Source organism: Oncorhynchus mykiss, chromosome 24, assembly GCF_013265735.2.
Source record: "Oncorhynchus mykiss isolate Arlee chromosome 24, USDA_OmykA_1.1, whole genome shotgun sequence".
Classification (NCBI taxonomy): domain Eukaryota; kingdom Metazoa; phylum Chordata; class Actinopteri; order Salmoniformes; family Salmonidae; genus Oncorhynchus; species Oncorhynchus mykiss.
In genome coordinates this window covers 11075878-11101364 of record NC_048588.1, presented here as the reverse complement: position 1 = coordinate 11101364, position 25487 = coordinate 11075878, and the positions used below count along the sequence as shown (strand labels likewise).

Below are 25487 nucleotides of genomic sequence, written 5' to 3'. Positions count from 1 at the left end.
ATAAACAACGCAACAGTGTTGGTCTCCTGTTCATAAGCTGAAAATAAATGTAAAAAACAAAAATTGCATCTGTATTCCCAGTCATGTGAAATCAGTAGATTAGGGCCTAATGCATTTCTCAGTTGACTGATTTCCTTATATGAATTGTAACTCTTTGAAATTGCTGCATGTTGCCATTATATTTTTTATTCAGTGTAGTACTGGGTCGGACCACCCATAGCCTCCAAAACTGCCTGAATTCTGCGGGGCATTCTACAAGGTGAAACGTTCTACAGAGATGTTGGTCCATGCTAATGTGATAGCATCATGCAGTTACAGCAGATTGGATGGCGATACATTCATGCTGCGCTCAGCCTGTTCCATCTCATCCTAAATTGGATTGAGGTCAGGGGACTGCACAGGCCACTCAAGAAAATTGAACTTGCTGTCATGTTACATGTTATTCCATTCCTCAATTGTCCAGTGTTGATGATTGCATGGCCACTGGAGCCGCTTCTCGTTTTTTTGCAGATAGGAGTGGAACCTGGTGTGGTCGTCTGCTGCGATAGCCCATCCGTGACAAGGATCTACGAGTTGTGCATTGTGAGATGCAGTTCTGCGCTGTTATTGGTCTGTTCGTGGCCCGCCTGTTTGCAAGATTCTTTCCCTCCTCCTTCTACGTCTCGCAACAGGTTTTCGCCCACAGGAATGCCACTGACAATGTTTTTTGTTTGTCGCACCATTCTCAGTAAACCCTAGACACTGACGTGTGTGTGAAAAGCCGAGGAGTGCGGGAGTTTGAGATATTGGATCGGCGCACCTGGCACAGGTCAGTCGCTTAGGTCACTCGTTTTGACCATTATAACGTTCAACCGAAACAAACTGAATGCCTCGGACTCAGACCCCTTGACTTTTCCCACATTTTGTTATGTTACAGCCTTATTCTAAAATTGATTAAATCATTTTTTCCCTACAATCTTCACACAATACCCCATAATGACAAAGCAAAAACAGGCTTAACAATTTTAGCAAATGTATTAAAAATTACAAACTGAAATATTACATCTCCAGGGATGTTCAAATCGGGTTCAAGTCCGGGCTCTAGTTGGGCCACTCAAGAACATTCAGAGACTTGTCGCTGTCCTGTAGGAAGGTGAACTTTCGCCCCAGTCTGAGCACTCTGGAGCAGGTTTTCATCAAGGATCTCTGTACTTTGCTCCGTTCATCTTTCCCTCGATCCTGACTAGTCTCACAGTCCCTGTTGCTGAAAAACATCCACACAGCACGATGCTGCCACCATCATGCTTCACCGTAGGGATGTTGCCAGATTTCCTCCAGACATTCCGCTTGGCATTCAGGTCAAAGAGTTGAATCTTGGTTTCATAAAAAAAAAAAGAGAATCTTGATTCTCATGGTCTGACAGTCTTTCAGGTGCCTTTTGGTTCCAAGCAGGCTGTCATGTGCATTTTACTGAGGAGTGGCTTCCATCTGGTCACTCAACCATAAAGGCCTGACTGGCGGAGTACTTCAGAGATGTTATCCTTCTGGAAGGTTCACCCATCCCCACAGAGAAACTCTGAAGTGCTGTCAGTGACCACTGGGTTCTTGGTCACCTCCCTGACTTAGGCCATTCTCCCCTGATTGCTCAGTTTGGCCGGCCAGCTCTAGGAATAGACTTGGTGGTTCCAAACGTCATCATTCTTAAATGGAAGGAGGCCACTGTGTTCTCAGGGCCCTTCAATGTTGTAGAAATATTTTGGAACCCTTCCCCAGATCTAAGCCTAGACATAATCCTGTCTCGGAGCTCTACATACAATTCCTTCGATCTCATGGCTTGGTTTTTGCTCAGATATGCACTGTCAACTGTGGGACCTTATATAGACAGGTGTGTGCCTTTCCAAATCATGTCCAATCAATTTAATTTACCACTCCAAATCAAGTTGTACAAATATCAAGGAAGATCGTAAACAGGACACACTGGAGCTCAATTTCGAGTCTAATAGCAAAGGGTCTGAAAACTTAAAATGTGTAAAAAGTCAAGGGGTCCGAATACTTTCTGAATGCATTGTAGCTAGCCATGTGACTCAATCCGTCTTCGTGGAAGGTGTGTAGTACCTAATAAACTAGTGAGTGTGTGTGTACACACAGTTCCTTATGTGGGGGTTAATCTTGTGCCTATAAGAGAAAATTTGAATTTACTTCCTGATTTGAAATTGTCCCCAAGCCTGGTCTAGACATGCAGTTTGAGGACATTGCATTACTGAATACTAGGCCAGTAATGCCTAGTAGTCAAAAGCTAGGCAGCTTTCTTTGTGTTCTGAATCAGTAGGTGTTATGAGCTGGAAAGTAGTCTGATGAGTTACCAGGTCTTCCCAAGCTCTGTGAGCCAGGTGGGGATGTTGCCGGTCATGATGACCAGAGGGTCCTGCAGCTGTCGGTTGGCCTTGGCTGTCAGCTTACTGTTGATGAACTCACTGGTGGGGATGATCTCCTTAGACACAGCATTCTGAAAAAAACAACAACCTCAGCCGACTGGAACTACAACAACGCAGTGCCTCTGCCCCTCTGATGCAAAGGAAGACAGACACAGGCTGCTAGGTATTGTTTGAAGAGACAGTTATTTGGGGGCAACTGTGTGCACTAAGAGGGCTGTCTAGCTAGCAGACAGTTATAGTGATGGTACACTGTGTTTGACCCCCTATAAGCCCACAAAGACAACAAAGACATATTTAGCATTAAGTAGATCATGTATGATAGACAGCGGAATCTGTTGGAGGCAGACCTACAGGCTTGTGTCCCAAATGGCAATTTGTTCCCTACATGGCGGACTACTCTCTTGGACCTGGTCAAAAGTAGCGCACTACAAAAGGTTACCGGGTGCTATGTGGGATTCGACCAGTATGTTTGTCAGTTAGTGAAGTTTGAGCCAGTATCTGTGGGGTGGAGGGAGGATAGAACAGGCTACTCACGTCATACAGGTAGAACCAGTAACTACTAATGGAGTGCAGCACCCTCAGCAGCAGGTTGACGTCCAGAGACGGGTCGTCGAAGGTGATGCTCTCCGGGGGCTCCGACATGAGGTACATCTCCAAGGGGCTGGCCACGCTGGGACACACGCCGTCTGGGAGGGGAGAGACAGCAGGTCAGGTTCATAGTCATTAGTGCACCCTTCCTGTTTCAGTCATTTTCTTACGTTTTGTGCCTAATGAACGTAATGACGCCCAGATATGTAGTAACTAAACTGACATGGTAAAATGTTCAGTATGAGATAAGGACATGAATGGTCAGATTTAGTGTAGGTGATGGAATGGTCAGATCTATGGCGTGCACTACTTTCAAAGTAATACGGTGTAGAGAAAAGGCTGACATTTGAGACTGAAAGCCCTTTGGCCCCTGGGGTTGGCGCAAAAGCACTTTGGGACAACTGCTGATGTCAAAATACATTTGATTAATTGATTAAACAGCCAATATCTGTGGGTTTGTGTTAACAGGTCATCTCAGGTCACATTCATTGATGGTAAAAAAAAATTTAAAAGCGTCAATTAACCATTCAATAAGCCCCGCCCCAGAATTTTGGGCATGCTGATGGATAGCAAGCGTAGACGGACACCTCGGACAAGCTCACGTTTCAAACACTTGGATGGCTATGGCAAAAAGAGTATATAAAAAAAATATGTTTAATTGGGCTCCCGAGTGGCGCAGCAGTCTAAGCCAGTGCAAGAGGCGTCACTTTAGTGCCTGGTTCGAACCCGGGCTGTATCACATGCAGCCATGTTTGGGAGTCCGATAGGGCGGCTCACAATTGACCCAGCGTCGTCCGGGTTTGGCCGGAGAAGGCTGTCATTGTAAATAAGAAATTGTTCTTAACTGACTTGCCTAGTTAAATAAAATAAAAACATATTGCCTAAATAATTATGCACCAGGGCACATTCAACTATGATACATGAAATAGAGCTTGTTGGAAGTGTTTTTCAAATCCAAAATTATACTGTGGTTGTATTGTTAGAAACGTACGAGACCATTCGAAAGAGCAGAAGTGAATAATCTTTTTTGCACCAATCTCCGACAGTGTAATTACGCAGATCAAAACTATATAGGACCAAAAGTGTTTATGGGTGATCTCTTCTTGAATATATAGTGGTTTCCTTTAATGTTTTCATTGCGCACAGACACTTTACCAGGTGTTTAAAGACAATGTTACATATAGAGTTAATATAAATGGTTATGCATGTTAGCTACATCAATTGGCTATATTAGAAATATAGTGCTCATCTACTGTAGTCATTAGCAAACGATTTGATAGCACCAAAAGTGTTTACCAAATTGTACAACACGGACAGTGCATTCAGAGCCATCCGGTGGCTAGCCATACTACAAAACTAATTTGACAGGTTCCGCGTAATGACCACAACATTGCAAAGAGTCTCACCATTAACAAGGAGTAGACAGTCTCATTTCATTGTGCATTAACTTCTAAAAGTCTAAGCCGTTGGGGGTGGGTGGGTTCTACTATGCTAACATATGGAATGGTTATAGCAAGGATCACATTTAGATATTCCATTTTGGTAACACTTGAAGTATAAAAAAAATATGTAATATTGAATCTAGCCTTTACTACTAGAGACCATTGAAACACATTGAATAACATTCATAAATTGCCCCCCCAAAAATTGTCAAGACGTTTTGAAGTGTCTCTCCTATATCTAGGAGATAAGAAAGCTCAGGAAAATGTGGTTATTGGGACATTTAACCCCTTACTTTAGTTGCCATAAAACTACCTTCATACATTTGTATGGGTTACCATTAGACAAGTTCCATGACACTTGTGGAAACGGAGAACATCTTTCCTCTACAGATGTTTTTTGTGAGAAGACCAATTTTTGGGATGTCTCATGGTCTGACAAGCACCGCTGTAGATCGGCCACCGCAGATACAGAAGGTCGACATAGACAGACGCGGTGGATTGAGACGCAGCCCATGCCAAAAAACATCTAGCTTAAACTGACAAATTATGTTACTTAGATTCACGCAAGGGTGCGTCAATAGAGACTTAAGGATTAAAAACAGTTTGAGATCATTGTGAGTGGTTTTCTCCAGTGGTTTGAAAGGGGAATTGGGCTTCTCGCGAAAACGTTGACTGAGGTTGCAACAGTACCAAGGTGGGGCAGGGCTTTGCGAAAGGTCCATTAACTTGTTTCAAGCAGGAGAAGCAGGTCAGATCAAATCTTATTAGTCACATGTGCCGAATACAACAAGTGTAGTAGACCTTAGTGAAATGCTGAATACAACCGAATACAACAGACCTTACAGTGAAATGCTTACTTACGAGCCCCTAACCAACAATGCAGTTTTAAAAAATGACTTCCTCCCCACTGTAAATAGTACATTAGAGTTCCACTACAAAATAAACAAGCAGAACTGGTCCTTCTCAGTCTCCAGGCCAGTAGACAACAGACACCCACCCCACCAGTCTAGGCCCAGAAGGGGTGGTGGTGGTTCCTACCGTGCCACAGCTCGTCCTGTTTCTTAGCGTTGCGGGGTGAGGTCTTGGTGGGGGCGGTCTGTGCCCGGCCCCTCTTACCTCCCACCGCATCCTTAGTACCATCCTCATCATCCCTCACTGGCTTATACCTGATGGGATAGAGTGTGTGTGTAAATCATCACGGGGAAAGTGACTACATCACCATGTCAGTTAGTTGCATTCGTTCACCAACTCAGCCGCCTATAGACCTGTGTGTGACGCATCACCGGGAAGGTGGCTACACTGCACAAGCCTAACAGCCACCCACTACAAAAATCAGTCCTTTGTGTTTTTTAACCAGTCCAGCCTATAGAGACTGGTGTGTGTGGCCATCCAGCATAAAAGGGGATACCATATGGTGTGGGTTTTGGTCCAGATGCCAGCCCGCCCGAGCGGGTTGGCCTCGTCGTCCGTGGACTCTCTCTCCTCCTCGGACTGCAGGCTGAACTGCCGCACTGCCTGGTACACCGTCATGTTGTAGGGCAGCAGGTGGTCGCCGATGTAGAATTGTAGCCGGTGGCGCACGCTGCCAGAGTTCAGGAACTGGGCCGCCTGTACCAGGATAGACGGTCAAGTTAGGGTTGGAGGTAACAGAATAAGTTATGGGTGGGTGGGGTAGAGGTATCATCCAATATTGAGAGTATTTTGCAAGGACATTGTAGCCACGTACCAACGATTCGTCAATTTCATCGTCTGAACCATCATCGTCACTGTCCTCATCCTCCTCTCTGATTCGTCCGTAACCTTTAGAGATAAAAAGTCCCATTGAGCACGTCAGCATGTTACCCATTAATGTCAGCAATGCAAGGAAACATTCTATTCTGCCAACAGAAAAGGAAGAACAGAAATACTCTGGGAAGGAACTTGAGAAAGCGGCCCAGCTGGGTGAAGATCATTTGTGGGTGACCTATGTCCTTAACTTAGGCTTAACTTCTTAAGGTATAGGGGGCAGCATTTTCACTTTTGGATAAATAGCATGCCCAATTTCAACTTCCTGCTACTCATGCCAAGAATATAAGATATGCATATTATTAGTAGATTTGGATAGAAAACACAAGTTTCTAAAACTGTTTGAATCATGTCTGTGAGTATAACAGAACTTATGTAGCAGGCAAAACCCCGACGACTAACCGTTCAGATTTTTTTTGTTTTTTGAAGTCTGTCTGTTCAGTGAGTTCTCATTGGGAAACGTTATTTCTTAGGAACTTGTTATCAGTTCCTACCGCTTCCACTGGATGTCACCAGTCTTTGGAATTTGGTTGAGGTTATTCCTTTGTGCAATAAAGAAGTACGGCCATCTAGGAAATGGGTAACACTGTTGAGAGTTGCGCAAGACTTGAAAAGTAGCGTTAGTTTCCTCTCGTCCTCTATTGAAAACAGATAGACCGGTCTTCAATTTGATCGATTATTAACGTTCAAAAATACCTAGTTGTATTACAAAAGTAGTTTGAAATGTTATGGCAAAGTTTACAGGCAACTTTTGAGATATTGTGTAGTGACGTTGCGCTATTGGGAAGCTGTTTTTTCTGGTTTATTTTTTCGTTTTGTGTAGCGTCTGCAGGGTTGAAATATGCTACTCTTTGTTTACTGTTGTGCTATCATCAGATAATAGCTTCTTATGCTTTCGCCGAAAAACCTTTTTAAAATCTGACATGTTGGCTGGACTCGCAACGAGCTACACTCACAACGTGTAGCTTTAATTTAGTATCTTACATGTGTGATTTAATGAAAGTTTTATCATTTTATTTGAATTTGCATTTTCCCTGGCTTTTGGCCAAGTGGGACGCAAGCGTCCCCTATACCATAAGAAGTCAGTAACTCAATGCAAAGTGAGAGTTCGCAGTGCTTACCTCGGACAACCAGGTAACGTTCAATTGCCTGTACCAAGGCCAGGGGATCAATCTTCACCGGGCCCCCCTTCCACTGCTTCACATTGGTACAGTCCGGGTGCCTCTGCAGCTGACACTTGAGTTGGTGTGTGTTGAAGAACTTCAGGGCCTGAGACCCTCTGAAGGAGAGACGCACACACAATCACAATGATACAGCGGTGAATACTGGAAAGTCCCCTTCACCTATACCCATATTGACTTCAATAGGGCCAATTGGCATCACACATTAATAAATGGACAAGTGAATGACTGACATTAAAAGAGAATGTTTGTGGAACAAAAGGAAGAAATTGAAGGAAGAGCTGGGACAAGGTAAATTAACTAACCTGCTTCCATTGCCGTTGCCACTGGGGAAGTCGTGCACCTTGACAGGAAACTGCTCCATCTGGCTTAGGCAGTTGTTCATCTTGTGCACCAGTGACAGCAGGGGTCCGTTCTCAGACGGCTCCAGGCGGCCTGCCGGCTCCATCCCCGGGATCTGGAAGGGCAAAACACAGCAGGGACACGCTTCAAACATGCAAAGACTAGGGTCGCATTCATTACGGCACACCGTATAAACATATTTTGCAACAGAAAATGAAAATAAGCATTTATTATTGGACAAGTTTAGGTAGTTCCTCCCTTTGTCAGGTCTATTCCATTTGTTTCCTAGCAGCTATAACCATTGTTGAACTCCGCCGTAGTAAAAAAAAAAAAAAAAAAAAAGCTGACAAAAGCATGGTTTAGCAGTCAATTGTGTCGCTGTGTTTAGTGTTGAAATGTTTCTGGTACTAAACCATGAAACGGAAAAACCCAAGGAGGCCGAGACACAAAAATAACACACTTAATTTAATCCATGCTTGAAAGAAATTCAAATTCTTTAAAATCCATACAAAGATCTAATTTGTGAGCACAAATTTGTTTACATCCCTGTTAGAGACAATTTCTCCTTTGCCAAGATAATCCATCCACATGACAGGTATGGCATATCAAGGAGCCGATTAAACAGCACGGCCAATACACAGGTGCACCTTGTGCTGGGGAAACTAAAAGGCCACAAAATAAATGTGCAGTTTTATCACAACACAATGCCACTAATGTCTCAAGTTGAGGGAGTGTGCAATTGGCATTCTGACTGCAGGAATGTCCACCAGAGCTATTGTCTGAGAAATGAACATTAATTTCTCTACCATAAGCCACCTCCAACATTGTTTTAGAGAATTTGGCAGTATGTCCAACCGGTCTCATAACCGCAGACCACGTGTATGGCGTTGTGTGGGCAGGCGGTTACCGTGACGAGATCCTGAGGCCCATTATTGTGCCACTCATCCGCCGCCATCACCTTATGTTTCAGCCTGATAATGCATAGCCCCATGTCGGAAGGATCTGTACACAATTCCTGTAAGCTAAAAATGTCCCAGTTCTCCCACGGCCTGCAAACCCAGACATGTCACCCACTGAGCATGTTTGGGATGCCCTGGATCGAAGTGTACGACAATATGTTCCAGTTCCCGACAATATCCAGCAACTTCAGACAGCCAGTGAAGAGGAGTGGGACAGCATTCCACAGCCTGATCAACTATATGCGAAGGAGATGTGTCGCGATCCACTCCCCTACTTTTTTTTAAGGTATCTGTGACCAACAGACGCATATCTGTATTCCCAGTCATGTGAAATCCATAGATAATGCCTTATGAATGGATTTCAATTGAATGATTTCCTTATATGAACTGTAACTCAGTAAAATCTTTGAAATTATAGCATGTTGCCTTTATATTTTTTGTTCGGTATGAATAAAAAAGGAGCATACGCTTCAGCCTTCATCTGCGCTGTACAAACAAATGAAGGAGACATGTACTTAAGACACCTGCTGTGAGTAACTGGAGCAAGCAGCTATAGTTAATTTTGATAATGGCGAATAGGAAGTCAATGTATAATAACAGGGAATATGTAGAAGACAATTTTTTTTTTTGACAATTTAAATGTCTCACAATAAAATAAATAAAAGACAACATCTAGGCCAGTGTTTCCCCAACTCCAGTCCCTCCAACATGTTTGTTGTAGCCTCGGAGAAAAACACCCGACTCAACTTGTCTACTAATCATCAAGCCATCAATGAGTTGAATCAGGTGTTTTTGTCCGGGGCTACAACAAAAATGTGTGCTGTTGTGGGTACTTGAGGACCCGAGCTGGGAAACACTGGTCTAGGCTACATAACAATAAAATAAGCAATAGATGCAATACTCAAGTAGGTCACAAAACTCAGAGGGCGGGGCGTTGTTGAGTGAGTACCTTTTGAAGTCTAGATATTTTTACTCCTACACACCAGCCGCCATTCATTCTAGCCTGAGCGCAAACCCTCCTTAATACTGTATTTAGAGTCATGAGTTGTATAGCCAATAACTAGGGCCTTGAGCTCCAGTCTCTGTCTACATGGACTAAAAGACTGGAGTTGGCTCCCTTGTCAGTCACTGGATGCTGAGAAAGGATGAAAGTCTTCATCTGGCGAAAGACGAGCTTCTGACCAGAGAAATAGAATCTTATTCAAGTTCTGTGCATCTGCCCAGCCGAACACAGACTTACCGGGCAGCCGTAGAAGACGTGCAGGAACCTCTTGAGGCGAACGTCACGGCTGACCAGGTCACGGTCACTGCTGGAGGTCAGGTAGAGCAGCAGCTGCTTGACCAGGCCGCTATGCTGGATCTCGAACGACGACACGTCCGACTCTGACACGATGCTGCAGATCTCCACGAGGCACTCCACACCACCGTCCATCTGGGGGGGGGTGACAACAGTCAGGAATGTTATCTTCATATCCCAAGTCACTCACTACCATACCTTAATTACCTTGTCATTAGCTAGCAGTGTGGATGGTACAGGGTACTATCAAAACTGCACAGCAAAACAACCTGTTTTTGCAAATTAGTATTAGCGAACAGGGTCGGCAAAGCAGACTCCAAAATGGCAACTAATGAGTATGTATTTATTGTCAAAGTGCGCAAAACTACAACACAGAAGACTATTGTGGAGTACAGTACCTGCAGGCTGAGCTGTTCCGTGGCGGTGCAGAGTCTCTGGAGTACATTCAGTGCGGGGTTGCTGCCATCAATTTTTTCAGTGTTGAAGTAGCGAGCCACAAACTTACAGGCCTGCTCTTTGATCCAGGCCTTGATCTTGTCCCTGTGTGGGGGGAGGGGGGCTATCATTATCATCACCACCACCACCAAGGTTGTCTGAAGATATTACTAGCTGTCAAATCATTGTTTCCTCCAGTCCTTAATTTCATAAGTCCCTCTCAAAAACCATTGGAGGTGGTTGTCCGAGGGGAGATCCGGCCCGCGAACCCATGCAATTTTAAGTGTGGCTCTCAGGACCTCGGGTAATGCCGACTGCAGGGCAAAATTTGTTTGACACCCCTGGATTAAACACTTGCTACATTACGTGACAGTTTTTACTGAAAGACACCTTCCCCAAAATGTTCTTGAACAGACTGAAGTACGTTTGCTCTGTGTGGTGGGGTGTAGCTTGAAGCAATGCGTGACTAATTTAAAACAAGGGCAGCGGTGCATTTTGAATCCTCATATTTGCACAACCCAACACCTCCACGATTTTCAACTTATCTTTCAGAACGCCGTATCCGTTTAAATGAACGTGTCACACAATTTTTAGAATGAACGCAGCCCTAATAACATTCTGAGCGAGCTAATGATATCACCAACACAACTATTATAAATCGCCACAATTACCAACTTTATCATCAGTACTACCAACACTGCTATAAAAGCAACACTTGTCATCACCACCACAACATTAGTCTTCGTCTTACCTGTTGTTGGAGACTGAGTCCTTGGGAGGGGCGCGTGCCATGCCGCTCACCCCGGCCGTGCGAGAGGGCTCAGAGTTGGTGCTGTTGGTCTGGGCGCCCAGCTTGCCCCAGGTCTTGGGGTTCAGACTGGCCAAGAAGGAGGATTTGGGGGACTGAGTAGTGGTAGGACTCTTGGCTGTAGAAACAGGAAAATGGTTAGTCACAGGATGAAACACGACAAAGTCTGTCTCAAATGATACCCTATACTTCAGCGTTTCCCAAACTGGGTCCTGGGGACCCCAAGGGGGTGAACGTTTTGGTATTTGCCCTAGCACTAGACAGCTGATTCAAATAATCAAAGCTTCATGATTAGTCAATTATATGAATCCGCTGTGTAGAGCAAAAAACAAAACCTGCACCCCTTGGGGTGGCCAGGACCAAGTTTGGGAAACGCTGCTACAGTAGTTAGAAATAGTCAGAGTCTAGTCACGATGCATTTATTTATTTTGGGTAAAGAAAATCACAAGGAGTGTGTTTGCATTCTGCATAAATGTCTGTCTCGACAGATATACCAGGAGTCCAGGCACAAAGAGGCATAGAGACCAACGATGCCACATGTCGAGTTGCTCTTGCACTTAGTAATGAACAGTCACGCCAGAGTAGCGACTGGCTGCAGATAACAAAATTCACCACTGTATGTTGATTTGAATGAATGCAAAACAATGTCATAGTAAAAAACCTACACGTTTATATTACTGAACAAAAACATAACGCAAAGTGCAACTATTTCACCAAGTTACAGACTGTAATACTCCTCAGCACCCCCTCAGATGATTCCGCAGGTGAAGAAGCCGGATGTGGAAGTCATGGGCAGGTGTGGTTACACGTGGTCTGCAGTTGCAAGGCTGGTTGGATGTACTGCCAGTCTCGAAAACGATGTTGGAGGTGGCTTATGGTAGAGAAATTAATACGAAATTCTCTAGACACAGCTCTGGTGGACATTCCTGTAGTCAGCATGTTAATTGCACACTCCCTCAAAACATCTGTGGTATTGTGTTGTGACAACTGCACATTTTAGAGTAGCCGTTTATTGTCCCCAGCACAAGGTCCACCTGTGTAATGATCATGCTGTTTAATCAGCTTCTTGATATGCCACACTTGTCAGGTTGATTAATTATCTTGGCAAAGGACAAATGTTCACGAACAGGGATGTAAACAAATGTGCTCAATTTCAGAGAAATAAGCTTTTTATTTTTTCTGGGATCTTTTCTTTCAGCTCATGAAACATGGGACCAACACTTTACATGTTGCGTTTATATTTGGGTTCAGTACAAACACTATATATTACAAAAGAAAGTATGTGGACACCCCTTCAAATTAGTGGATTTGGCCATTTCAGCCATAGCTGTTGCTAACAGGTGTATAAAATTGAGCACAGAGCCTTGCAATCTCCATAGACAAACATTGGCAGTAGAATGGCCTTACTGAACAGCTCAGAAACTTTCAACGTGGCACCGTTTACTCGTCGAACTTCTGCCCTGCTACAGCTGCCCCAGTCAACTGTAAGTGCTATTATTGTAAAATGTAAATGTCTAGGAGTAACAACAGCTCAGCTGCGAAGTGGTAGGCCACGCAAGCTCACAAAACGGGCCCGTCGAGTGCTGAAGCGCGTAAAAATAGCCTGTCCTCGGTTGCAAACGGTCTTTGGAAGCAATGTCAGCACAAGAAGTGTTCGTCGGGAGCTTCATGAAATGGGTTTCCATGGCCGAGCAGCCGCACAGAAGCCTAAGATCATAATGCCCTATGCCAAGCGTCGGCTGCAGTGGCGTAAAGCTCGCCGCCATTAGATTCAGGAGTAGTGGAAATGCGTTCTCTGGAGTGATGAATCCCACTTCACCATCTGGCAGGGCGACGGACCAATCTGGGTTTGGTGGATGCAAGGAGAACACTACCTGCCCCAATGCCTAGTGCCAACTGTAAAGCTTGGTGGAGGAGGAAATGGTCTGGGGCTTGTTTTTCCTGGTACGGGCTAGGCCCCTTAGCTCCAGTAAATAGACATCTTAACGCTACAGCATACAATGACATTCTAGACGATTCTGTTCTTCCAACTTTGTGGAAGGCACTTTCCTGTTTCAGTATGACAATGCCCCCATGCACAAAGCGAGGTCCATACAGGTTAATACTTGACTGGCCTGCACAGAGCCCTGACCTCAACCCCATCAAAGACCTTTGGGATGAATTGGAACGCCGAATGTGAGCCAGGCCTAATCGGCCAACATCAGTGCTCGACCTCACCAATGCTTGTGGCTGAATGGAAGCTAGTCCCCCCAGCTATGTTCCAACATCTAGCGGGACGCCTTCCCAAAAGAGCGGAGGCTGTTATAGGAGCAAAGGGGGGACCAACTCCACATTAATGCCCATGATTTTAGAATGAGATATTCAGGTGTCCACATACTTTTGGTCAAGGAATTTTACCTTTAGTGCTACAAATGTATCATTGACACTTAGCTTTAGTGTCACCTGTGAGAACCATTGGCATCCGGTCTTAAAGATTGTAGGAGAGTTCCAATAACAACAATTACCCTGATTGTCTACTTTGTCATCATCCCTGGGAGGAGAGTACTTGGGCCTTCTGGGCCCTCTCTTAGGCAGACGTTTTCTCTTCAGCACATCACTTAACCGCCTAGGAGAGAGGAACAGATTAATGTTGTTCTATGAAGAAGGAGAGTTTACTTCTGTGTGGTATATCTGACCCATCATACGTGCACATTCAAATGTATTTAGTACTCGTGTTCTCACCCCTGTGGACTGAGGTCTAGTGAGTCGTCCATGCTGTGCTGGAAGCTAGGCGAGCCCAGGTCTGGGGTGGCGTTGGAGGCCGCCGTAGTGGTCGCAGTGCTGATGGTGGTGGTACACAGGCTAGCTGTGCCGCTGGTGCACGCCTTTGGGGGACTGGTAAGGAAGGCCTCTGACTCAGCCAGGTTCTTCACCTGGTGCATAACACCTGGACAGGGGAGGGCAGATGGAATACATTGAAAATCCTCTTTACCCCGATTCTCTGAATTGTGATTCAATAAATCAGGGAAAATCTGACATTTAGCTGGATAAACAGCCTTCTGTGGTCCATGACAAGGTACATTACGGTGTGACATCAATTTTCTGACTTTTCTAAAATACATTGAAGCTCAAATAGCAGTTGAGGATCCATCATAACAGGTCATCTCCTGGTGCTAGAAAAGAGCTGTGCTTTTTTGGGTCATTACAGGTCAGCTCCTCTGGGGAGGAGACACAGACAGGATCCATTACCTTCTCTTCTGAAGAAGACACTGAATACGTCGGGCAGCTTCTGCATGAGGATCTCGGCCATCTGCAGAGAGCCAACTACAATCTTCAGGTCTTGGCTGGACAGCATGGAGGCAATGTGACTGGGAGAAGGAAAAAGACAAATACTGAGGTTCAGGTGTAGTGTAAAGACACTGGCTATTGCTTTTTGTCCAAGGAGGCAGACATCTTGACTCAAGAGCACACCAAGGTTGAGAGCAAAAGTTCACCTGGACACAGCGTGGTTTCTCAGCACGTCCTTGAGGAGCTCGGCATCGGCGAAGAAGATGATCCTGAGGATGGCTCGGAGGCACTTATGTCTGACGGCTGGGCCGGCCGACGAGCTGTACACCTCGTACAGCACACCGAACAGGGTCTTGATGAAGCACTTGGCCAGCTCAGGGTCCTCCTTCATCAGCTGGGCCCGTGCATCCTCCCGTCTCACCTCCTGGTGACCCCCTGGGGGACAGGCAGAGGAACACTCATGTAAGATTTTATAGTTCTTTTGACTCAAAAAGGAGAAATTGGATTCCATCAGCTAGTGCAGAATAAAAACAAAGTAGCCTGTTCAATTTCACAAAAGTTTACAAAGAGATGCTTTAACTTCTTGAGTGTAGGGGGCAGGATTTTCATTTTTGGCTAAAAAAAACGTACCCATTTGAAACGGCCTATTTCTCAGGCCCAGAAACTAGAATATGCATATAATTGTCATATTAGGATAGAAAACACTAAAAGTTTCCAAAACGGTCAAAATATTGTCTGTGAGTATAACAGAACCTGATGAAAATCAAACCAGGAAGTGGCTTCTATTTTGAAAGCGCCATGTTCCATAGCCTGCCTTCGCTCCATTTAAAGGGATATCAACCAGATTCCTTTTCCTATCGCTTCCTCAAGGTGTCAACAGTCTTAAGACATAGTTTCAGGCTTTATTTTTGTAAAATGAGCGAGAAAGATAACATCGCGTCAGTGGATAGCTGGGTTTTCACATGAGTTTTGCTTGCGCAACAGAGTGGGGCAGCCATTGTCTCTCCCTCTCCTATTGAAAAAGCGACAGTCCCGGTTGATATATTATCGATTATATATTTTAAAAACAACCTGAGGATTGATTATAAAAAACGTTTGACAGGTTTCTGTGGACATTACGGATACTATTTGGAATTTTCATCTGCGATGTCGTGACCGCTCGAGCCTGTGGATTTCTGAACATAACACGCCAAACAAATGGAGGTATTTTGGATATAAAAAAATAATCTTCATGGAACAAAAGGAAAATTTATTGTGTAACAGAGTCTCGTGAGTGAAAACATCTGAAGATAATCACAGGTAAGCGATTTAATCTATGGCTTTTCTGACTTTCGTGATCAATCTACTTGGCTGCTAGGTGTTTGTAATATTTGTCTACTGAGAGAGAGGTTCTTACATAAATGCTTGTTATGCTTTCGCCGAAAAGCTGTATTGAAATCTGACACGCCAGGTGGATTAACAACAAGCTAAGCTGCGTTTTGCTATATTGCACTTGTGATTTCATGAAAATTAAATATGTTTAGTAATTTAATTTGAATTTGGCGCGCTGCAATTCAGCGGGTGTTGATGAAAATGATCCCGCTAACAGGATGGGTGCGTCAAGAAGTTAAGAGCTGCCTCTCATGAGCATTTCTCCATTGGGAAAGAGATAATCTTTCCTCAATGGGACTACTTTGTTCAAAGAACCAATAACTTGGGGCAGGGACCAAGCTAAAAATTTAGGTGAATAGAGCTAGTCTCAGAACCAATCAGGGCATTATACTACATCAACTGACACGAGACGCATACAACTGACACCGGTTTGGGGATAGTCTATCACTAGAAAGAATGGTGGAGTGTCTCTCACCAGTAGTGGGGTTGGCTAAGGGGTTGGGTTTCCTCTGGATACCCCGTGCTGTGCCAGTGTCCTCGTTTATCTGCTGCATAGAGTTGAAGTCAATAGTGTAGACGCGGCCCAGGGTGGACAGGCTGATCTCGTCCTCTCCGTTCTGGTGGGCCGTCTGGAGAGGAAGAGAGAACCAGACACCCCCAGACGTTAGTGTAACACTGGGCTACACAGGGGATTCACACAGCTCACAACATACGAAGAAGGTCTACTTTGTTGTAGTATAGGTAGGGCCAAGAGTTTTCCCGGACAACCTGAAGAGAAACTCTGGGCCCCAAGTCTGGATGAAAAGAAAGTCCCTAATAATGGAGCGGAGCAGCATGTCTGTTCTTTACCTCAATGATGCGACTGTCGATGCGGTTGTAGGGGTGCCACAGGCCCCGGTCGTCCCTCCACTGCCAGATGGCCCCCTCTGTGGCCTGGGCACTGCCCTTCTTCAGCATGAGGTCCACAGCAAAGATGCCCTCTCTAGGAAGGCAGGGCATCAGCTCGCTGGTGGTGGGGGAGACAACAAAAAGACAGTTAGCAAAGTGCATCAGTAAACTTCGCAAACAAGGCATGTGGTGAGTGCATGGAGGCTGCCATCTTTATGTACGTCCACCATTGGGGCAGAAAAGGTTGTTGTAACGTTGAAAGCAGCAGCAGGGGGGTTTCCTTACCAGATGAGTGAGGTGAGTTCATAGAGCTCCTGTGGGCTCCGGGGCACCAGGTCAATCTGCTCCTGACAGCTACCGTTGGCTGCGCCGCACAGAAGGAAGCGCAGAGTCTCTGCAATATCTGAACAAAGACAACGTTCCTAGTACACTCTTTCCACAGGCAACTGGCTTAGACACAGTCAAGGACTTTAGCCTTGGAGGCATTTAGACTGCCATTATATATTTCACTTCCCCAAGATTTTGTAAGCTGCATTGATAGGCTTTATTCAAGTGAGAAGGGTAAATATGCACAGATAGAAAGCATGTGTGTCGGTCTGTGAGCCACTCACTCTGCTTCATGAGCTGCACAGCCAGACAGGGGCAGTTGGAGCACATGAGGGAGAACATGCGCACCACCATAATGAACATGCCCGAGCTGAGCACAGGCGGGGTGACCACCAGCAGCTGTTGGATGTTGGTCAGCAGGTCCCGCGAGGCCACCTGCTGCAGCAGGTTCTGTGGACAATGGCCATACAGAGGTCAAGGGTCAGTCATCGTGATAACATCATCATGGGTCTGCTCGGGAGGGTGAGAGATGTTAGAGCCAAAGAAATGTGTCAAGTAGAACCACCTCACTCACCTCCTCGTGTTGAAAGTTATCCACCAGTCTGGCAAAACAGAGACAAGTGCTTTCGACAGATTTCTTATCCTGTACGTGGGGGGGAGGAATAACCACATTAGACAACTGACACGTTTTCACAGGTAACATGCCACAGACAACACCAACCTCACCTGCAACATAGAGCATGTAAAAGGTGAACGTGTGTGTACCTGGTGTGTGAGTCTCTGGGTCAGCAGTGGCAGAGAGTCAGAGACAAAGTGGAACTCGTCAGGGGTGATGCTCTGGCAGCAGTTGGCGGCAATGGCCAGGGCGTTCCTCTGGGCGTTGATGCTAAAGAACTCCAGGTACAGCAGACAGTCAGCCAGACCACCCTGCATGACACAAGAAACACCCCACAGTTATACACAAGGATAGGGATAGATGGCACATATGGGGACAGATTTAGATCTTACAAAATAAAGTGAGACAGGAGGGAGGAAGGGGGTCCCACAAAATGTGTGAATACAAAAATGGCTTTCATTCTACTCCCTTTAATTTCTTAACTTCTTATGGATGGGGGGCAGTATTGAGTAGCTTGGATGAATAAGGTGCCCAGAGTAAACTGCCTGCTACTCAGGCCCAGAAGCTAAGATACGCATATTATTATATTTGGATAGAAAACACTCTGAAGTTTCTAAAACTGTTTGAATGATGTCTGAGTATAACAGAAATCATTTGGCAGGAAAAAACCTGAGAAAATCCAACCAGGAAGTGGGAAATCTGAGGTTTGCCTATCCAATATACAGTGGAAATTTGGTCCGATTGCACTTCAAAAGGCTTCCACTAGATGTCAACAGTCAACCTTGTTTCAGGCTTCTACTGTGAAGGGGGGAGAATAAGAGCTGTTTAAGTCAGGTGTCTGGCAGAATGCCATGAGCTAAGTCATGCGCGCAGCAGTGAGAGCTAGCTGCGTTCCTTTTCATTTCTAAAGACAAAGGAATTGTCCAGTTGGAATATTATTGAAGATTTGTTAAAAACATCCTAAAGATTGATTCTATACATCGTTTGACATGTTTCTACGAACTGTAATATAACTTTTTGGACTTTGTCTGGACTAAGTATGCCTGCGCCTCATCAATTTGGATTTGTGAACTAAATGCGCTAACAAAAGGAGGTATTTGGACATAAATTATGGTCTTTATTGAACAAAACAAACATTTATTGTGGAACTGGGATTCTTGGGAGTGCATTCTGATGAAGATCAAAGGTAAATGAATATTTCTAATGCCATTTCTGACTTCTGTTGACTTCACAACATGGCGGGTATCTGTATGGCTTGTTTTGGTGTCTGAGCGCTGTACTCAGATTATTACATGGTGTGCTTTTTCAGTAAAGCTTTTTTGAAATCTGACAGCGGTTGCATTAAGGAGATTCCATGTATAACACTGGTATTTCCATTAACATTTATGATTAATATTTCTGTAAATTGACGAGGCTCTCTGCAAAATCACCGGATGTTTTGGAAGCAAAACATTACTGAACATTGCGCGCCAATGTAAACAGATTTTGGATATAAATATGAACTTTATTGAAAAAAACATACATGTATTGTGTAACATGAAGTCCTATGAGTCATCTGATGAAGATCAAAGGTTAGTGATTCATTTGATCTATTTCTGCTTTTTGTGACTCCTCTCTTTGGCTGGAAAAATGGCTGCGTTTTTGACTAGGTGCTGACCTAACATAATCGCATGGTATGCTTTCGTCGTAAAGCCTTTTTGAAAGCGGACACTGTGGTTGGATTTACAAGAAGTTTATCTTTAAGATTGTGTATAATACTTGTATGTTTGAGGAATTTTAATTGAGATTGCTGTTTGAATTTGGCGCCCTGCACTTTCACTGGCTTTTCTATCCAAATGATATGCATATCCTAGCTTCTGGGTCTGAGTAGCAGGCAATTTAATTTGGCCACGTTTTTCATCCAAAATTCCGAATGCTGCCCCCTACCCTAGGGTAAAGCGATATTCTTATTCATACAAACACAGAGTTGGCCTTCAACACTGAGGGATCTCTGACCAAATTGTTGAAATCAAAAAGGGCTTCCGTTAATCTTTCCATCCCTATACACAACATTTAAATTACTACATTTATGCATCACTGCACAACAGGGTTTCTGTTAAGTTAAGATCTGGCACCGGACAATGTGACCGGGATGATTTTAATTAAACATCCATTTGAGAATTTACTAGACCCATATGCATTGGGTGGATAACCCATCAGGGCTACCCCCACGCTGCTCAGAAGGACATATCTAATTTACATTATGGTAATACATATTAACAGAACATGCAACTCATGTAATAAAGCAGCCAATAGGTTTTCAAACATTTGCCAAAATGCAATTCACAGGAAAACACCATTCTAACCAGCACCGTTGATAGCAGTTCCATATGGGACAGATGAAAATATGTTAGAAACTTAGAGGGGGAATCTAAAGATGGAGCAAAAAGGGGGAAATCAACACCATATTAATGCCATGATTTTGGAACGAGATGGTAAATGTACCGTCAATCCCTGTCATTTGGTTACATACATTCCTGTTAATGCATGCCATTGAAGGCCAAAATGTCAATCTTTTAACATTCTCTTAAATGTTTTATTTATTTTTATGGTGAGTGAGCATTGTGCCCTTTCCTGTCCAATGATGTCTAGACATTTATGTTGGTTGAGCACATTCTACTTCTTTCCAAACGCACGTATTAGTCATTTACCATTCTCATTCTCCTCTCAGCAAGCTATTTGAAAAATCTTTCCAACAATCTCCCCTTCGATAATCACCAATCCCCAGTGTGAAAGATCAATGGAAGTTATAGGCCTACTGCTGCATTGGCCTTTAGGCTATGAGTTCTTTAGCTGTCGACGGATCACGTGGTAGTCAATGTGTTCGTTCATAAGGTAGAGCCTTAGTCGCATTATTTGACTTCTTAAATGATTCATTCAGATTTTTTATGAGTAACCACGTGACAATAATTGAGAAACAAAAACGTAATACTTTAAATGACTGTTCCACGAAAATACGCATATGAACATAACTGGCATGCAGAACAGTAGAAATGGTACGACACAAACTTCCCAAACTTGAAACTCACCCACCACCTATGATGTCTATAGAAAATAATTGCCTCCATGGTCAGATTTTGACAAAAGGCTACTTTGAAGCAAGGTAAGCCATGTCTCATTAAATAAAAAACATACAGGATTCAAATCATTTCAAAAAACATACTGCCTCTAGCTCACATTGTAAAGTGGTACAGTGGGGCAAAAAAGTATTTAGTCAGCCACCAATTGTGCATGTTCTCCCACTTAAAAAGATGAGGCCTGTAATTTTCATCATAGGTACACTTCAACTATGACAGACAAAATGAGAAGAAAAAAATCCAGAAAATCACATTGTAGGATTTTTAATGAATTCATTTGCAAATTATGGTGGAAAATAAGTATTTGGTCACCTACAAACAAGCAAGATTTCTGGCTCTCACAGACCTGTACCTTCTTCTTTAAGCTCTAGTGACAACCCATCCCGTGAACGGGACCGTTTTCGTCATCTTACACTAATTAGCATAACGGAAAAATATTCGTATTCATGAAAATCAAAAGTGAAAGAAAGAAAATCAAAAGTGAAATATATTGGAACACAGCTTAGCCTTTTGTTAATCACCCCATAATATCGACAGAAACATGGCAAACGTTGTTTAGAATCCATCCTCAAGGTGTTTCTTATATCTATCCGATAATATATCCATCGGGACAATTCCTTTTTCTCTAGGACCGATTGGAGTAATGGCTACCTCTGCACTTTACGCGAGAATCTCTCTCGGAGCCACCATGTGACCACTTACGCAATGTGCCCCCATACGGCTATTCTTCAACAGAAATGAATAACACTACGTCACAATGCTGTAGACACCTTGGGGAATACGTAGAAAGCGTAAGCTCGTTGATGGTACATTCACAGCCAAATAGGGAGTCATTGGAACGCAGCGCTTTCAAAACCTGGGGCACCTCCGGATTGGATTTTTCTCAGGCTTTCGCTTGCAACATCAGTTCTGTTATACTCACAGACAATATCTTTACAGATTTGGAAACATTAGTGTTTTCTATCGAAAGCTGTCAATTATATGCATATTCTAGCATCTTTTCCTGACAAAATATCCCGTTTAAAACAGGAACGTTTTTTTTCCAATAAAGAAAATAATGCCCCCTAACACCAACAGGTTAAGAGGCTCCTCTGTCCTCCACTCGTTACCTGTATTAATGGCACCTGTTTGAACTTGTTATCCGGATAGAAAACACCTGTCCACAACCTCAAACAGTCACACTCCAAATTCCACTACGGCCAAGACCAAAGAGCTGTCAAAGGACACCAGAAACAAAATTGTAGACCTGCACCAGGCTGGGAAGATTGAATCTGCAATAGGTAAGCAGCTTGGTTTGAAGAAATCAACTGTGGGAGCAATTATTAGGAAATGGAAGACATACAAAACCACTGATAATCTCCCTCGATCCGGGGCTCCACGCAAGATCTCACCCCGTGGGGTCAAAATGATAACAAGAACGGTGAGCAAAAATCCCAGAACCACACCTAGTGAATGACCTGCAGAGAGCTGGGACCAAAGTAACAAAGCCTCCTGCAGTGCCAGACGTGTATCCCTGCTTAAGCCAGTACATGTCCAGGCCTGTCTGAAGTTTTGCTAGAGAGCATTTGGATGATCCAGAAGAAGATTGGGAGAATGTCATATGGTCAGATGAAACCAAAATATAACTTTTTGGTAAAAACTCAACTTGTTGTGTTTGGAGGACAAAGAATGCTGAGTTGCATCCAAAGAACACCATACCTACTGTGAAGCATGGGGTGGAAACATCATGCTTTGGAGCTGTTTTTCTGCAAAGGGACCAGGACGACTGATCCGTGTAAAGGAAAGAATGAACGGGGCCATGTATCGTGAGATTTTGAGTGAAAACCTCCTTCCATCAGCAAGGGCATTGAAGATGAAACGTGGCTGCGTCTTTCAGCATGACAATGATCCCAAACACACCGCCCGGGCAATGAAGGAGTGGCTTCGTAAGAAGCATTTCAAGGTCCTTGAGTGGCCTAGCCAGTCTCCAGATCTCAACCCCATAGAAAATCTTTGGAGGGAGTTGAAAGTCTGTGTTGCCCAGCAACAGCCCCAAAACATCACTGCTCCAGAGGAGATCTGCATGGAGGAATGGGCCAAAATACCAGCAACAGTGTGTGAAAACCTTGTGGAGACTTACAGAAAACGTTTGACCTCTGTCATTGCCAACAAAGGGTATATAACAAAGTATTGAGATAAACTTTTGTTATTGACCAAATACTTATTTTCCACCATAATTTGCAAATAAATTCATTAAAAATCATACAATGTGATTTTCTGGATTTTTTTTCTCATTTTGTCTGTCATAGTTGAAGTGTACCTATGATGAAAATTACAGGCCTCATCTTTTTAAGTGGAAGAACTTGCACAATTGGTGGCTAACTAAATACTTTTTTGCCCCACTGTATGTGAAGAGCTGATAGGCTGTTGCCTGCACTTGAATGGGAGGTGCGCTTCAATTACAAGTTAATAAAAACAGCTTGTTTTAAAATCGTGCACCAAAACTGTTAACACGCGATTGCATTTAGAATTGTTGCAAATAGGGTTTATAAAAGCTTGTTTTATTCCAGCAGCAACCAGCTGAGGAGCTGCAGGTGAAATCCCGCTCAAAATAGACTGTACGCGGTGATAGTTGTGTTGGATAAACAAGATACATGACTAATAAATACACAGGCAAATTTAATAATAACAAATATGTAATTAACCTTTAGACTGATAAGCATAAGTCGACTGTATTTCAATCGACTGATATTTCAATCAATTAATAAAAAGCATTATTTTGCAAGTGGATTTTTTTACTCCAGGTCTTTTTGGCCGGCAAAAGTTTTATTTATCGACCCCCCCCACAAAAGCCGCCTATTTCCGGCTAACGGAAAACCTGTTGCACAGCTATCTTACAGCCACCACCGTTAACTTATTTTAAGGTGAGCCAATGAGACCCGTGTAGGGAGCAGAGATGACATGAGAGAGAGAGAGAGAGAGGCAGAGCTGAGCCACAAGTGGGAGACAGAGGGAGAAACACTTACAGCCTGCAGAATGGCTTTGCTGTGACGCCTTGACAACATCTCCAAGGCAGTCAGGGCCTGCTCTGCCACATCAATGAATTGGATCACCTGAAGCTGCAGGCAAAGAGGAGAGAGATAGATCCATTAGCATAGCCACCACCGGTTTATGACCGCATTTGAATGAAGACGGAACAACCACATGAGAGAATGACAGAAATGGAAGACAAGAGAAGAACAACATGTGGGTTAGAAATACTTGGGGTGCATTCAGAAGGCATGAACTGGTGGGACATGTTTTCAAAGGACTAGGTAGGACATATTCAATCAATCCCTATACCAGTCTGCTGTTCCCACATGCTTCAAGAGGGCCACCATTGTTCCTGTTCCCAAGAAAGCTAAGGTAACTGAGCTAAACGACTACCGCCCCGTAGCACTCACTTCCGTCATCATGAAGTGCTTTGAGAGACTAGTCAAGGACCATATCACCTCCACCCTACCCGACACCCTAGACCCACTCCAATTTGCTTACCGCCCAAATAGGTCCACAGACGATGCAATCTCAACCACACTGCACACTGCCCTAACCCATCTGGACAAGAGGAATACCTATGTGAGAATGCTGTTCATCGACTACAGCTCGGCATTCAACACCATAGTACCCTCCAAGCTCGTCATCAAGCTCGAGACCCTGGGTCTCGACCCCGCCCTGTGCAACTGGGTACTGGACTTCCTGACGGGCCGCCCCCAGGTGGTGAGGGTAGGCAACAACATCTCCTCCTCGCTGATCCTCAACACTGGGGCCCCACAAGGGTGCGTTCTGAGCCCTCTCCTGTACTCCCTGTTCACCCACGACTGCGTGGCCACGCACGCCTTCAACTCAATCATCAAGTTTGCGGACGACACAACAGTGGTAGGCTTGATTACCAACAACGACGAGACGGCCTACAGGGAGGAGGTGAGGGCCCTCGGAGTGTGGTGTCAGGAAAATAACCTCACACTCAACGTCAACAAAGGAGATGATTGTGGACTTCAGGAAACAGCAGAGGGAACACCCCCCTATCCACATCGATGGAACAGTAGTGGAGAGGGTAGCAAGTTTTAAGTTCCTCGGCATACACATCACAGACAAACTGAATTGGTCCACACACAGACAGCATTGTGAAGAAGGCGCAGCAGCGCCTCTTCCATCTCAGGAGGCTGAAGAAATTCGGCTTGTCACCAAAAGCACTCACAAACTTCTACAGATGCACAATCGAGAGCATCCTGGCGGGCTGTATCACCGCCTGGTACGGCAACTGCTCCGCCCTCAACCGTAAGGCTCTCCAGAGGGTAGTGAGGTCTGCACAACGCATCACCGGGGGCAAACTACCTGCCCTCCAGGACACCTACACCACCCGATGTCACAGGAAGGCCATAAAGATCATCAAGGACATCAACCACCCGAGCCACTGCCTGTTCACCCCTCTATCATCCAGAAGGCGAGGTCAGTACAGGTGCATCAAAGCTGGGACCGAGAGACTGAAAAACAGCTTCTATCTCAAGGCCATCAGACTGTTAAACAGCCACCACTAACATTGAGTGGCTGCTGCCAACACACTGACTCAACTCCAGCCACTTTAATAATGGGAATTTATGGGAAATTATGTAAATATATATCACTAGCCACT

The 25487-nt window shown here is 44.4% G+C and overlaps 1 protein-coding gene across 14 annotated transcripts in view; it reads right to left on the bottom strand.

Annotated features, from left to right (window-relative positions):
• trip12 (thyroid hormone receptor interactor 12) overlaps positions 1 to 25487 on the bottom strand; it is a 57450-nt gene that overhangs the window by 4721 nt on the left and 27242 nt on the right. For 13 of the 14 annotated variants that reach the window (XM_021582226.2, XM_021582228.2, XM_021582229.2 and 10 more), the window contains 21 exons: positions 23842 to 23934; positions 17870 to 18031; positions 17679 to 17747; positions 17389 to 17554; positions 17063 to 17180; positions 16739 to 16895; positions 16365 to 16518; positions 14725 to 14953; positions 14480 to 14598; positions 13973 to 14177; positions 13756 to 13856; positions 11195 to 11369; positions 10407 to 10548; positions 9952 to 10143; positions 7716 to 7867; positions 7351 to 7508; positions 6171 to 6244; positions 5853 to 6052; positions 5483 to 5610; positions 2949 to 3100; positions 2343 to 2485 (listed from right to left, as the gene is read on the bottom strand). In XM_021582226.2, coding sequence (XP_021437901.1) covers positions 2343 to 2485; positions 2949 to 3100; positions 5483 to 5610; positions 5853 to 6052; positions 6171 to 6244; positions 7351 to 7508; positions 7716 to 7867; positions 9952 to 10143; positions 10407 to 10548; positions 11195 to 11369; positions 13756 to 13856; positions 13973 to 14177; positions 14480 to 14598; positions 14725 to 14953; positions 16365 to 16518; positions 16739 to 16895; positions 17063 to 17180; positions 17389 to 17554; positions 17679 to 17747; positions 17870 to 18031; positions 23842 to 23934 — 3089 coding nt within the window. The remainder of the gene's footprint in view (positions 1 to 2342; positions 2486 to 2948; positions 3101 to 5482; positions 5611 to 5852; positions 6053 to 6170; positions 6245 to 7350; positions 7509 to 7715; positions 7868 to 9951; positions 10144 to 10406; positions 10549 to 11194; positions 11370 to 13755; positions 13857 to 13972; positions 14178 to 14479; positions 14599 to 14724; positions 14954 to 16364; positions 16519 to 16738; positions 16896 to 17062; positions 17181 to 17388; positions 17555 to 17678; positions 17748 to 17869; positions 18032 to 23841; positions 23935 to 25487) is intronic. The other variant, XM_021582231.2, reaches the window with a different exon arrangement.